General features: G+C 45.3%; 1 protein-coding gene across 1 annotated transcript in view; it reads right to left on the reverse strand.

The window, feature by feature from the left end:
- Positions 1-15,984, reverse strand: part of CELF4 (CUGBP Elav-like family member 4) — a 694,719-nt gene that overhangs the window by 40,902 nt on the left and 637,833 nt on the right. The window contains exons 7-8 of the mRNA XM_067316241.1: positions 10,831-10,978; positions 3,864-4,013 (exon numbers count right to left, since the gene is read on the reverse strand). Of these exons, the coding sequence (XP_067172342.1) occupies positions 3,864-4,013; positions 10,831-10,978 (298 nt within the window). The remainder of the gene's footprint in view (positions 1-3,863; positions 4,014-10,830; positions 10,979-15,984) is intronic.

Consider the following 15,984-nt stretch of genomic DNA (forward strand, 5'->3'; position numbering starts at 1 on the left):
ACTGTTTTTCTAGTGGTACCATGTGGATCTGAAGCCCAGCCAGAGCCACACAAACACGAAACTCCTGCAGGGACTGGGGCTGTGAACAGGGACCTGGTGAGTAGGTGTGGTTGACCTACTCTTGCCCTTGCCCCAAAGCCATGGGTCATTAGTAGTCTGACTGAAACGATACTGTGTATGCCCCTGCTCCAGACAAAGGAAATCTTAAAAAGGAGCACAGGAGAAGACAGAAAAAAAGCAAGTGAAAATACAGGGCAAATACAACTACATGATAAAAACCTGCTTTTATACTGCAAAATTGGCATTCTGGAGTCATTTAAAAGCAACATCAAAAATATTATACCTACACACAAAGGTGGACATATAGACAAACTGTACAATTAATGGGATTTATTTGGGTCTGAATGATGTGGATGTCATGCCTCTACAGATTTTGATTGTCCTGTTTTGTTATTTTCAGGAAACAAAGCACATTTTGCTGCTGCATATAATGGTCTGAACCCACATTTGAGTTTTTTGTGGAGTACGAAAGAGTATCTGAGAGCAAAATTCAGGCATTAAACAATATATGGCTTCATAACCATAGCAAGACTATGGTTATGTACATAATACTGATGCAGTCTTGTCCACTTTTAGTGTTAGAGATATATAATAAAAGTTGTTTGGAAGATGCTGACTTGGGACAGGGACAAGTATGTTCTTTTCTTCTCTATAGTGTTAGTGCAATTGCATACTCAACTTTAATATTTTATTTCTACACTTGCATTTAGAAATGCAGACACACAGAACCACAGGGCAGTGCCAATACCAGATGCTACAGAGGAAACTGCGAGAAATACCATAATGAACAATGATGGAATAAGCTGCCCAGTGATGAAAATTTCTTTCTAACCCCAAGCAATTAGTAGCTGGCTTATATTATAAAGCATGAAGGTTTGTGTCCTTTCTACATTTTTATCCAGTCTAATGCGACTGTGGATGTTCTCATTATCCATATAAATGTCTAATCCTTTTTTTTTTTTTTTTTTTTTAATGCTACTAAGCTTGAAGTCTCAATAAAACCTGTGGCAAGGAGTAAAATTTTGGAGAGTGCGTAAATGTTCATGAGAAGGGAAGAGAATAAAATGGAACAAACACATGATGTCCAACACCCAACCTGCTACAATGGAGCTTGATTTCAAGGTTTCACTGCTAGTGGGGACAAGCAGAAGTAAAATGAGAGGTCAGGCTTTGGCCTACCACTGTTCCCTCTATACCTCTGCTATAACTTAAGACACCAATAAGCTATGGGGAAGCTGAGCACTAGCAAAGACTGGTGTACTGCTGAAGACATGCCTAGATAAACCCAAACTTTACACAAACCAAACTATGGATGTTAGCTTTTATCTGTAGAAATAAGCCTCTCTGCCTTGGGGCAGAGGTTTATGGATTGCTTCTGGGTAAAAAAAAAAATGTTTGGATGCCTCAAGTTTTGACATTCTTTAAGCTTTGTTGAGTTTCAATTCTTTCCTCATGCCTGTTCCCCAAACTAAAATGTGGACCATCCCAGGAAATGCAATTAGGATGCCTTGTTGCAGACTGGCATCCACCCAGAGGGTCCAAAACTGGCAAATTGGAGCTTGGAAGGAAACTTTGTATTGCTTGGGCTGTCAAGGAAAGGTACGATGAGTATAAAACTGTGTCAAGGAGCCAGTTTTCCTAGGCCTGATCCTGCAAATCTTTTCTAATAGGATTTGGCCCATTACTCAAAGAATTAAATGTTGTACTTCAGCTCACCACCAGAACTCCTGAAGTGAAGCAAGGATGACTTTCACTTTTCAGGTGTGTTAGGCTGTTGGTGTTTGTGCAGGGACTTAATGGTGAATTGCTGGCTGAGTAAGTCTCTCCAAAACTCAGAAAGAATCAGATTTAGGCCACTGAGTTTTATATAATCTTGGATGAAATACTTAACTTAAACCTTTCTTAAGACTGTGGGGAATTTGGAGATGGTAACAAAAGCTCAAGTCATTAAGATTCATCTGGAAAGATCATCTTTTCTCTGATATCTACAGTAATGTAACATGGCAGATTAGCAAAAATGAGCCAGATAAACCAGAAAAAAAGATAGACATGGAAATAGATGGATAAACAGATAGATGATAGACTGGTAAACAGGTAGATACTTAGATAGATGGATAGATGAACAGATGCATACATTTATATAACCTTAAAAAATAGGTGCTTTCTTGCTACAGTGGCTGAGTTCATTGAACACACTGAGGCTTCCTGCAATCTTCTGATGCCCTCCATAAGCTGCCAAGAGCCACCCTCCGATCCCTCTTCTGTTTCTAAGAATCCCAGCTATTTCAAAGACCTCATCTGCTACAGGCTCTGTACATCCATCAAATGCCGTATACTGAAGTGTCTTACTAGGGCTCTAAGCTGCTACAAATGTGTACACATGCCTAACTTTTAGCACAGTAAATCCCTTGATTTCAATTCTGCTTAAAGTTGAATGCACGACTAAATGTTTACAAGGTGGGGGACAGGTAGAATGATAAACAGCTATTTTTTTCAATACTCTTGCTATTTCTGGGCTTTCCTTTGCTGCATTCACAGCTTTTTTTGTGACATTGTCTGAGCAGTAGCTAGGTAAGACTTTTGTATTTCTGTGATATTTTTCCCCCGTAGCTCATAAAATCCCCAGTGATGTTGAATCTTCTGAGTTTTTCAGGACTGGCTGATATCGAAAGAATTTTTTTTTTGCTAGGGTTTTTTCAGGCTTTTTGGCTGGAGTATCTGACTCAGTGTTTGATTTCCTAACAGACTAGATTAATCTATGAGTGCCCCAGGGTAAAATACTCCTTTGCCAGCTGGTGGCTAGGATCAATTAGTAAAGTGTATTTACATTTTTATTATTAGTATTATTATATTATTAGTAGTATGTGTATCGCAATGGTAAGGAATGTCTTCCTAGCAGAAGTATAGCTTGGAGGAGGGAGCTGTAAAAGGATATCTCAAATCCTGAGGACCCTGAAAAAATGGAGGTGCACATTAAGAGCTTGTGAATTCTTGAGTTTTTGGTGACTACAGCCTCACATAGTCCATATATTTATAAGTATTGGTATAGGTGTAGGTGTGTATCCTTTAATGACCCTGATTCATTCCTGGTTGCCAGGGCTTGCAAAGTCACCCTCTGGCATCTTTTGAACTAGTCACAGTGTTTGAATCCTAGAAGCAGTTGTGCAGTGGTACGCCCCAAAAAGGTGAAGCTGAACCTGTTCTGTGGCTATATGAAAGGAACTTCAGTCTCAGTAAGGTGGAGGGATTGGGTGCAGTCAGGGACCAAAGCCCGCTGCCTGCATGTGCGAGCCGCAGCACAGAGCAGTTCAGGTCAGCAGCCATGCGGCCCCTCTGGACTTCCCCTCCCAGATCCCACTGGTTGCAAATGAACTCTGGAGGAAGCAACTGATGGTGGACGCCAAGAGATGCAAATGGAAACCCTCTGGGGCACAGGCTTAGCACTGTTCCTTCAAGACTAGCCAAGAGCAACCCCCTATGAAGTCCAACTGGGAGATGTGCCAGCATAGGTTGGCCAGGTCCCAGCTCAAATCTTAGCTATAGCAAAAGATACTGGGTGTCCTGACTGTATTCACCAGACAAGTTTTTCTGGCATACAGCAGATGAGCACTCCATTCTTCAGCAAGAGAATTTTCCACCCCCAATGCAGCCTAGAGGCCTGTCATCCAGATTTAAATGTATAACTTTTAGACACCTGCAGTCAGGTGAGATGGATCCCAACCCTTAGCCAAGAGGTAGCACCAATGTTAGAGAGAACCCAGATTGAAGGAGCAGGCTGTGGGCATGGCAGCGGTCTGGCTTACCTGGGTAAGGGTGGATGCCATTAGCAAACACGGCTTCTGCGGCGGGCTGCCCATTAGCCTGCGGCGGGAGGCCAGTGAAACCATTCACCCCAATTGGAGATGGGATGCTAGGCACAGCTGGTGCAGTTATGCCAGGAGGCGTGCTTCCACCTGCAAGTGGGGAGAACACAAAACAAGAGCTGGTAAGTATTGGAGGCAATAACTAGGTGCAGAAAGCTACTGACATGACAGCTGTCACCACTACGTGGAGGCCTTCTAATAATGCAAGAAAGAATAAGTCTCAGGATTACCCAAAACTATCTCACAGAGAAAGGGACTGCTTGCACTGTCATAGGCCAGGCTTGCCATTGCTACTCTAGCTGGAAAGCACTTAACATGAGAAAAGCTTGCAAAACTTTCTTCAACAGAATGAAGCTTTTGTTTGGTGATCATTGTCTCTAGACTAGAGCTGAAGTCAAGCAATGGAACACAGCAGAAATATCCCCCTTTCTCCCCAACGCTCTCCCTGGAGTATGCCCTGTTTAATTGCTAAATAATGTGGCATTTCTCTCCTAGATATCATTTAGCACCAAAGGCAAACCCTCAATCCCACCTTTCTACAAGAGCTCCTCTCAGTTTCTCTTTGGAGATGTCAGCTTTGTGGGCTGTCTGTCTGCACTCTCTCATGTATATGTCTCATATATAGCTTTACTCTGAACTTCTTCAGCATCTTAACAAGTTTGGCAGGTCTATTTGTAGCCTAAAGGCAGCCAGTGATAGGTTTTTTAGCTTTGCTGTTCAGCCCAAGCCTCACTTAGTAGAGTTTTAGACGAAATCTCCCAGTCAGTAGAGGCAAAATTTGGACTAGATTTGTTTCTTTCATGGAATCACATCCCTCCCCTCTTTCCTTATCCCATCCGAGGTGGGGGAGGACTGCAACAATGCTGTTTCTCAGTAACCCTTTATTTATGTTTTGGGCAGGATCCTATTACCCACTGGTAAAAATCATTAAAATTCTGAGGAGACAGTTGAATCCTCTCCTATCTTATCATCTTCTCCTATGTACTTTTATAGTGACTGGACGTTCTGCTCTTCTAGCAACATATTCAGGATATTTTTGGGACCAAAAATAAATTTTCAATAATTATCAAATGATACTTCTCTCTTGCCAGCTTTAAGTGTGAAGTTAAAATTTCCCCATTTTATCTTTGGCAATATGTCTCCATGTCACAGTATGTTACTGACTGAAAGTACCATTTGTGCAAGAACCCCTTTTTTAAACCGATTGTAGATTTTTTTTTCACCATAGCAGTGTTCAGTGATGGGTTAGTCCAATAACATGCTTTAACAACTGTTTAAATCTGTGCTGGTGCTTTAAAAGAGTCAATACAGATACTTGAGCTTTTTGTCTTAATGTGTTCTTATCTGAGTAGCCCAGGAAACAGACAATATTTCAGCTCATTTCTGATACCCTGAACAGACAAGCTACTGCCTCCCCTTTTCGTATTCAAATGGTGTTGGCCTTTAAAAATGTCCTCTGTGGAGGTGTAGGGAGCCAGTGGTGGCAACCAGAGTCCAAAGGCAATGCTCTTAGCATATGCCATCAGCTTACAAATCACAAAGGCTAGTTAAAATTTCAGTTGCTTTTCTGGATCTCTCCTCTATTTGCATAGACAATGTAAGTCATTTTTTCTAAAATTGCAGCAAGGGATTTGTGCTTGCTGTTTTGTGTGTGCGTAAGGAAGTTCAGGCATATTCCTCACAATTCTTTAATTTTCTTTTTATAAAGAAAACCCCTGGAGAGGTCAGATCTGTAGCTGGAGTAAAACTGGCACAATGCCACCACAGAAAGCAAATGGCAGTGGTGCATGCCAGTTGTGGATTACATCCCCAGGTTGAGATATCTTGCTCCAGCTATACCAGATGCAGATTTACAGCATGGAGAGAGGGAGGGAGGAGAGAAGGAAGGAAGACTAAATGAACTTTCATTATTAGCCCTCCCACCCAATTAACACTAAGTGGTATAGTACATATGGTCATATGATGGGGTTGCCACCATCAAACTACACAGACTCACTTTTCCCCCAGATTATACCAATAATGGGAGAAATGAAAAACTTGCACTGAACTTTCAGAGCTGTCAAATTAACATCCTTGCGACTGAAGACAACTGTGGGAGCTAAACGTGACTTTTGATGGGGACCTTTCAAAATGCCAGTAGACAGCATAAAAGTTATCATGGTCTGAAATTATCCTCTGGGACTACCTGCTGCTCTCCTTTGCATGCAGGCAAGCCAAAAGGCTAGCTTAAACTAAACATCTAATTTGCAGATGATTAAAGTTAAGCGATATGAACCCTGTTTCTAGTCTGGTAGCTGTGCCTGAATCCAAGACTCCTGAAGTTCCCATGTCCTGGGAACTCATCCGCATGAACTCATGGTCGTGTCCTGAGGATGGGAAGCACAGAAAACCAGCTGGATTAGGAATGCAGGAGAAGCAAGTTCTGGCTCCTACAGCTTGCTTTGTAGACTTGGAGGGAGGTGAGGACTGAAGAGGCCTGAAGATACCAGCGCAAAGGCGCTATGCTCAGCCAGTGCTTTCAGAGCCTCCAGGACCTCTGGGTTACTGGTGTCCTTTTCCTAGAACAATTTTCCTTCTGCTTAGAAAAGATCAAAACAATTTTTTTTTTTCAAATCTCCAAGTTCTTTTTCTAATGCCTTTTTTTCAGAGAACTTTGAAATGTTTCATTTTCATTCCAAGTCAGAACAAAGATATACTTCAATGACTGGAAATCCTGCTATGAAACAGAATGATCATTTTCCATTTGGCTTTCTGAATGCTAACAAAAGCCAGCAGGAGAATTCATGTAAGGCTTCAAATATCTCCTGGCTACTCAGGAATCGCTGCTAGTGTTGTAGTCTTGCCTGCTCAGATATATGTGAAACATTTTCTATGCATCTTATCACAAGCTTTGGGAGTGTTGCAGTAATACACAGAGTCATTTCAAAGTCTAAACATTTCACCCAAGGAATAATTGTGAATGGACATTTCCACAACCCATTACAGAGGTTTGTCATGAAGGAAGCTACCCATTCAGTGTAACAATGCAACAGTGCTAAAGTGCATAGGTTCCATGACTGAAAATATGTCGTAGGGAGAGTGCAAAATCTGCTGCCATGAAATAAGTCAAGGGGTCATTTAACCCAGCATTGCATTTTCAGTAATGACCAGTCATGGGTGCTCTGGAAAGCATGTAAAGACCATGAGCCTTCCTTGCCCATACTCTGACAATGAGAGTTTAATAGTCCCTGAAGGGCATGGGGCACCTCAGAAGAGATGTAGAACTTACACAAAAGAAGAACTGGGATATTTTTCATGTGCTGCATATCATGGCAGGCACACAGTTTGGCTGTTGTATTGATATTTACACACCTATGTCACAGAACTCACTCATTCTCAAGACTTATCTATATGCAAAAGAGGTTGTGTTCTTTTGTGGTGGGGCCATCACAAACGACAGCCTGGATTCAAGCTTTTCAGGCCCTGAGAGCATTTGAATTCCAGGCATTCTTTGTTTGACGTTCTCTCTGCTCCCACCAACACAAAACAAATCTAGCTAATGCAAATATGATAATCTTTCCAGCAGAGGGTTTATAGGGTGCACATATAATTAAGCCACTTTCCTATTTGGATTTGCAGTAGCTCCATCGACTTGTTGTTTATATATTTAACGTTGTGTAAACATATATTTTGAAATGTATGGTGTAAGATTTTTGAGTCAAGTGCTTTTCCTTGGCTATCCATAAGTTGGTAGGGAATAAGATCTCTCTTTCTTTCCTTCCTACCTTCCTGTCTTCTTTCCTTCCTTCCTTTTTTTTTTTTTTCTCCCTCATTTTCTAATATAAGCAAAGGGAAAGATAGGTATCAGGCCCCATAGGCACTGACATTGTTCCCAGCTACAGGTTGCAAAGAGGTGCAAAGCTCCGTGTGAACAGGGATGTTTTCTGTGGCCGACAGAGGTTAGCAGACCTTGATGCTTTAGGAATGGTCCCAAGTCTACACCACTGAGGTGCCTTATCCCCCTGCCGTCCAGTGTTTCTCAGCCACAAGGTATCTTTCCTGGCTACTCTATCAACAAGCCCTTTCCTGTTCCAGGGCTGCCATGGGTTCCATCGTGTTCAGCAATAAAGCTGCCTCTGTCCTCTCCTCCCTCTCCTCTGTAGCAGGCCCAGATCCTGCTCTGCCCAGCGCTGCCTGCACCCCTGGCTGGCTCAGGCAAAACTCGCTTCTCCCACCCCTCACCCCAACCCCTGGATGAGCTCGTTCTTCCCAAACCAGCTTGATGCTTCAGGTTCACACAAGGGCATTGCTATCCCATGTCACTCTGACCACAGTCCCATCCTGGCGCTGCTCACTAAGTACAACCAGCATCACCCATGAGATCTTTATATCCCAATCTGTCCCTCAGAAATGGCCATCTGCAGGTACACCAGGGAGTCTGCCGCTCCTCTACCCGAGTCAGCAGTATATTGCCAAGCTCTCCAAATTCTCACTTCTTTCCTCCAGTGGTTTGGTTCTGCTTTCCCCAGCTGCTGCCCTGCCATATATACACACATCCCTGCTGTTATGTCCCTCCAGACCACTGCATGACTACTCCCAGCCCTGCAGATTCCTTGATTTATTTCTTGCCCAAATGATTTCCTTGTATTTCAAGCCCCAGGAAAGTCTGTTTTCCACCTCCAGCTTAATTCTTTGTTCCCTGAATCATACAACCCACCTCCTAGCATGGGCTTCCTGTAACCCCTCACAGCCTAGCCAGATCCCGGTAACCCTTCATGGACTACCCGGTTCTCTGCTTTGGCAGCCAGAGCCCCTCTTATGAAATATTTGCATTGCAAGTAGCATCAGGGATCTTCCCTGAATACCTCCTCTCCTTTTATTTCACCACAGGGGAAAGGCTTATGTCCAAAAGCACAGTTCATCTTGTAGGTTAAAGATATTTCATGTCACCACAAACCTTATTTTGTTCATCTTTGGCTGTGAAGCACTAGCATTGACCCCCTGTGCATCTATAAACCAACATAGGTCACTGGGGGATTACTCATGCCATTTGGAAGATGCTCTGAGCTAAGGGAAAGTAGTGTAAGAGGAGAAAGGGTCATAGCTGTGACTCCATTGAGTCCCAGAAGTCCTTGTTTGCCATATCAGAAGTCTGGAGCTGTTTAGCCACCAAACAAAATTAGAGCAGCCCATGGGTTGCTGCAGTATGCTGGGGAAGTGCCTTGGGATGAGCTGGGATGGACTCAGTCAGACTTCCCGCAAGGATCAGCAGCCTGAGGAGATGACCTTGTGCAAAAAAAACCTCAGTGCTGCAATCTACTTGCTTTGCTCTCTGTCTCCATTTGCCCACCGTCCCCACCACTGCTATGCAGCCTGTGTGATAAGCAGTCACAACGCTCTGAACAGGACACTGGGTCAGCAGGGCAACAATCAAAACTGGGCTGTTAGCCACCCGTTTGCTGGGGAAAGAAGTCTCAATCTAGAGCTGGGTGGTGGTGGGGCAGTGAAGTCTGAGTTCTGTGTGCACCCCAGCCTCAGGATCTCCCCCAGCTCACAGGAAGAAACGCTCCTCCCCCCCCCCCCCAACCCTCACCCTTTTTTGCTGCACATTTGTTAGGGCTTATCCCACCTCCTTCAGAAATCCCCAGCTCCCACAGTCCCAGCAGTGCTCCCAAACTGTCCCCTCATGCCTACACTGTGCTCCAGGGGAACATGGCCTACAATGAGATTCCTCTGTGATGTCCACCTCCATCCTCTTGCCTCATGCCCCCTCCTTGTCCCCCCATGCTGGCCTCGTCACTTCTCAGGTCTCTGCATATGGCCCCTGACTGCTGCAGAGAGCTCCCTCCCTCGCTGTCCCTCTCCTCTGCCATGCTTTGCAATTCTGTTAACACTTGCTGCTCAGGGACTCCAACGCCCTTTTTAAATATAATGTCAGACTCACAACAACACCTTTAGCATCCCTGCTAATTCCCACTCCTCAAGCTTGGAAAACGAGGCACAAAGACAGGACAATTATTAATATTTTTCAACTGGGGGGCCTAAAGCATCCTGAAGCTTCCAGACAAAAGGAAATGGCCTGCTCCACTCCTCGCTTCTGATGGCCATCACCAGCAAGGCTGAGGTTTCAATAGACACCCATCAAGGGAGAAGCTGGCAACCAGCGTGTTCTGCAGGTCTCACGAGGGATGTGGTCAGCTTTTCCTGCCTGCTCTTTTGTCTCAGTTCCTGCTGCAGTTCAGAACCGCAGCTGGCATTTTTTTAAATTTGTCTGTTTTCTTCTAGCACCCAGAAGGAGGGGAGGAGAAGGAGGAGAAGGGTGTTTTCCAGTCTACCCCAACCTAGCTCATATACTCATATTCTTGATAGCTTTCTGCACCAGCCGGGGTATTTCAGTTGATGTCTGTTGTTTATCCCTCCCCAGATCTTTACATGACTGTGGGGAGGACTTCTTGCCCACGCTCTGCATGAGAGCTGCTTCTCTGGGTCTCGCATGGACATTTCAGATCTGGAACTAAACACCACAGCTCAGCCCTCCACCACAGCTCAGACTGAGACACCAAAGAAAGGATCCTCAGATCCCAGGCGGAAATCTGGATTTGGCTCTGATCCAGATCTTGGTCCTTAATGAATCCCTCCCTGCCTTTTTTATGAGTTACTTTTTCTTATGCTTCTTGGAGGCCTCTAATGGGCCCTGAGCAAAAAAAAAGGGCTTGTGGACCCGGTGCTCTGCATCTACAGGCCAAAAGCCACCACTATCGGATCCTGTTATGTATTCGGGCTGAGAGGTGGAGCTCCTTGGAGGCAAAAAGCTTGCAAGCAGTGGTGGTCCAAGCTCTGGATGCGATGGGGACAAAACTGGGCACAAATGCGCCTCGCCGGGCGCACACCAAGCCTCCCACCCCCCGGTGTCGGCGCGGGGCCTTACCTGAGGTTGGTGTCATGGGGGCGGCCGCCAGGCCGTTCATGTTCAGAGCCGCCATCTGCTGCATCTGGGCCGCGGCAAAGGCTGCCATGGGGTTCAGGTAGCCACCTTGCGCCACCGACGCCATGATCGCGGCTTGCTGCTGCATCAGCTGGAACAAAGAGAGCAGGGAAAAAATATCACGCGGTCACCAGCAGGGCAGCCCGGGGGAGCGGCGCCCCGCGGGGCATCCACCCCTTTCCAGACGTCTGTCGCCCCCCCGGCCTTCCTTCTCGCCGTGGGAGTAGGGCCGAGGCCCTGGTTTATTCTCATCTGTAGGTGGCAAATACCAGGTTTTCTTACGCTGCTGGGAGGCCTCCGACAGGCCTTCGGCAAAACCAGGACCAGACCTCTCAGTCCAACCTAGCCCAGGCACAGCACCTATCTATCTCCAGCACAACCAAGCAGAGGGACTCCCCGAAGAGCTAAACAGGAGAGGGGAGCTCCCCCACTCTAGCAAGATTAATACTGTGTGCTGGGAAAATCCCTTAGTTTTGATCCGGGATGATTTTCTTAATCTTGATATTTTTTCCGGAAAGTCATCAAAGTGTTGCCTTTCTCAGGGCATCTGCAAAGAGCAGTCGGGGAATCAGGGCCCTATTTTCAGGCATTTTGGGGTGAGGATTTTGGAGCAGAAGGGTGGCAAATGGTTTTGTATAGTGGAAATGTTTCTTACATTAAAACCAGACTTTGCCATCATTATTTTATACTCTGAACCTAGCACAAAGACAGCCCAGTTAATGTGTACAGAAAGGCTGCAATGAGCTTGTAAAATGTTCCTGGTGTGAAGAAGTACCTGGACTGAGCTGGTTCTTGCCTCCCTTCCCTGGATGTGTGCGAAGAGCTAGATGAGGTGCATCAGAGGTCCCGCGGGTCTGTACCCGACCACCAGTAATGACTGATGGTGGAGGCTTAGAAAAAGCTTGTAGAAAACAGGAGGAGCAGAGAGAAACTTCACTCTGTTCATCCCCCACTCCCTGGCAAAGTGTGACTTAAAGATAATGGCAGAGAAGGAAACAATGGTTTCTTACAGTGATTTTAGACATGACTCATGGCTTTGCTCTCTCCAGAACAGTGAGTGTCTTTATTTTGCTGCTCTCTGTGATTTCACTGTCTCTCCCATCAGGAAATCACCATCTGATGCTGTTGTTTAAGCACATGGGACATACTGCTCATCATTAAACAGACTCTAGAGTCCTGGCAAGGACTAGTTTCTTCCCTACTGGTCAGTTTAATATTGAAATATTAGCCAAATTAGCCATTCCTAAACATACACACTAAAAAAAAACAAAAAAAAAACAAAAAAAAATCCTTGAAATTGCCACACTTATTCAACTGCTGACAATTTCCTCATCACCATCTAAGTACAGAAAAAAGTAGGGTGCTCTGCCACTGACCTGCTGTAAAATCTTGGGCAACTTGTGTAAAATTGCCTTGGCTTCCCCAGCAACAAAATGGGGCAGAGGATACCTGTCTCCCCACACAGGGGTGCTTTCAGATCTGCAGATGAAAAGTTCTATTACACAAATTGAGTAGTATTATTTTCTGTAACCTAATGCAGATTGGTGGCAAGGTGGTGGCTTCCCCTTTGGTTGTTAATTACCCTTTTCTATTATACCCTGCATAAGACACTTTCACATTTTAATTAGTGATATCCTGTTCTTTGTAATTACTGATGGAGTGTTTAGACAATCTTTTCTATTATAGCACAGTGCTGATTCCCCTTTAAGGAGTACATTTGTTTCTAGGCATCGTTGGAGTTTATTCTCCAGATGAGGAACTGAGCAGGTGATTTTATTAAATATGCCAATGAGGGAGAGGGAATTTGTCCATCTTTAACACCGGACTGACTCCAGTGCTCTGTGTTTACTGACCCATATCTCATTTCCTGTGCTGGGCATTTCACTTTGGGAAAGCTGAGGATATAACTGGCTCCATGGCTGATTGATTGTGTAAATGATGGCTGAGATCCAGTACCTGTAGGTTCTGTTTAGTACTGCTGATCCTAGTCTGGCTTTTGCTGACTTTTCTCTATTCCTCCAAAGTTGACCAGAGTTGCATGTACAAGCCCACCCCCAAAACACAGAATGATGTACAGCTGGTCACATGTGCGTTGTGGTCAGCCTGCCCAGCAGACAACAACCTACTCCTCGTATCAGAGACTTTCATTACTGCTTTCCTTACAGTCAGACGATGGACTATGATTTTGACTTCACTGTATATCAGATTCAGTTAACTAAATACAGACAGGGTTTTGTCTGAGCTGGTCATACTGATCCCCTATTATGATTGATGTGATAACAGGCAATGGAGTCTAGACCAAGATTCATGTTTCCCCCTCTTTATCAAGTTGCCTTTGGGCAGATGAATTGCAGCTTTGTTTTTGCCTATTGACTGTATGTGGAGCCCAAGGTGATCATTTCAGCTGCAGATACCAACACAGTCAGATGAAATCATTCCCACACCTTGCTTGACCTTGAGCAGATATCTTTGGACCTTAGTTCCCAACCGTTCGAAAGAAAAGTATTAATCCTTTTTTGGCTTGTATTTCACCTGTGCTGCAAAGAGAAACAGGCCCGAGATGGACTCTATCTATAAGCCTGGCTGAGATAATGCGTTGCTACTGGTAGTACAAATGATTGTACTACTCCAAAGACAATCTCCATTTTGCACTCAACAGAGCTAAGCAATCACTTGTGACATTATTTATGGCTTATGCAACTTCTTTTCCTGCCTGTGGATGTCTCTAAGCTGTTCAGAGTTAACTCCACAGTGGAAGGTGCTCCTCCTGGTTTGCTAAGTAACCTGAATGTGCGGCTTCTTGCATATTCAGAGGGCTTATAAATTTGCACTGGAAGAACCATGTTTGGAGAATATGCCTTGGCTACGTGCATGCCATTTCTTGCAGTATAATGTCATTCATGCATTTTCGTTACATATCTTCAGGGAGAAAGAAGAAGGATTTTTCTTTCTCCTCATGAAAACAACAAAACTGCTCCTAACCTGCTGATTACTGTGTCTAAAGCCTGGTGGGTTTCAGTGAAACATTTGTTCAAAAATGGCCATAATCCCATAGAGACTGAATCAGGAGCTTGAGGAGCAAAGAGGTTGAATTTAACTTAGGGTTAAAAAGCTAATGTAGTAAAAACAAGGTAATAATTAAGCCCCTAACCTATGATTTGGGAAACTGGGTTCACTTGCTTCTGCTACAGGAGGTATCCTGCAGGAAGTGGCCCCCTCATTTCTGTTATGCTCAGCACTCTGGGGATACCCGAGCTGCTCTGGAGGGCTGTAAATCCCCCTGTCATGGAGAAACAACAAGTCAGGGCCCTATACTTCATGACCCAGAGGACATGCATCTTGCTACAGCCCTTGGAGCCACCTTGTGGGGTAAATTTGGGTCTGCTCTGGAGCTGGAAGAAGTTTAGCATCCCAAACCTGAATACAGCCATGTACCATAGCTAATGGGATCTGCTTCCTTGGCTAGAGAGGGGACCCCAAGCGCATCCAGAGACCACAGCCTTTGGCAACGCTCCCGTCACCCTTCTGCTGTCCTGTTTCCCATTCATGCCTTGGAGATGCAGCCTTTCCCTCCCTTGTTTGAGGGGTAAATACGCTGACGGTCTGCACAGTGCCCAGAGGTAAGGGTTAAGGGATAGGGGGAAGAAAGGCCTTCTCAGCCCAGCGACTGAAGGTCACAGTGTGGCCGAGTACAGCTGCATCGTGGGTGTGGGAAAACTGGAACGCGGTCACCTTGAAAGAAGCTAACACGATAGACCTACCCCCTTTCCCCCAGCGTGGCTCTGGGCAGATTTATGAAAGGAGGGCAAGTCCTGCAAGGGTCACCAGTCTCCCTTATAAAACCTCCGGGCCATTCCCAAGTGTGCTCAGATAAAAGTCTCCCCACTCCTTCCCAAGCTTCCCCCAAAGACAAATGTCCCATCCACTCTCCTTTCATTTTGAAAGAGGCCCAGTGTATGATCCCAGTTAATAAAGCTGTAGAAAGTGAGGCAGTGACCCCACCAGAGGCAAATCAATAGCAGCAGGACCCCTGGGTATTGTGTACTTTAAAATATGCCATTTGAAATGCAGATTTTCCCTGCCTGGGCTGGGGCCACAGAGCACTAATCAGAAAGGCAGCAGCCTTATTATCTCAGACTGCTCCAAGGGGATGGAGAGGAGCTTTTCCCTTCCTCAGCTAAAAGGACGTATTTCCTTTTGCTTCTGTTACTTCCTTGGTATGATCTTTGCCTCATCATTTAGACTTTTTTCCCACCCAATCTTACAGATTCATTCCCTCCTTCCTCCAACCTGGCCATTATTATTGCTCAAATATGTACCATATTCAGAGACCAAGAGATGTTACCAAGTCCGTCAGTGCCCATGGTCAGCACCTCTAGTGCTACGAACCTGCAATCCCCATCCCAGTTTAGAAACTGATGGGCAGCTGGATCACCTTCCACTGGGTGGGATCACCTTCCCAAAGCATGGGAAGGGATGGTGTGCGAGGGCTGGTCCAAAGAGAAGGGTGGAGGATTCACCTCACCCACCTTCTGCTGCCTCAAGTTGAAGTGGCTAAATTTCAGCCAGTCTGTAGGCCCCATCTGTCGTCAATGCACAGATAGGCACCTCCATGAGGTTATCTGTCCTATCGCAGCATGGGAGATTAAGACATACAGGAGATAAAAAACTGGGAAGGATGCAGTCTTGCAGTACAGCTACACCAATGCAAGAACTTGCTGATGCTAAAGGCTGCAGGTCCCTCCCCATGCCTCACCACCACCTTTGCATCAGGACAGATGCATGCCCGATACTGTCGAGACCCAGCTCTGGAACGACACCGGCAGAGCATTAACCATGCAGCGCAGAGACACATCGTTTACTGACAGTTTTCCTCCCTGAACTGGCTCCCTCCACAATTGCTATCAGTCCAACGAGGGGTTGAGGACACATGGCCAGAGGTGAGGTGAAGAGGGCGGTGACTGCCGTTGGCATCAGGGAGCTGCTAGATACCAGCATCATGCAACCGCATGCAGTGAACAGAAATATTACCCCATCTCTAGGTGTATGGAGAGATGAAGTGAGTTACTCAAGGCCAAGAACTCTTGCTAGAAATAG

The sequence above is a fragment of the Apteryx mantelli genome, chromosome Z (genome assembly GCF_036417845.1).
Source record: "Apteryx mantelli isolate bAptMan1 chromosome Z, bAptMan1.hap1, whole genome shotgun sequence".
Taxonomy (NCBI): Eukaryota; Metazoa; Chordata; class Aves; order Apterygiformes; family Apterygidae; genus Apteryx; species Apteryx mantelli.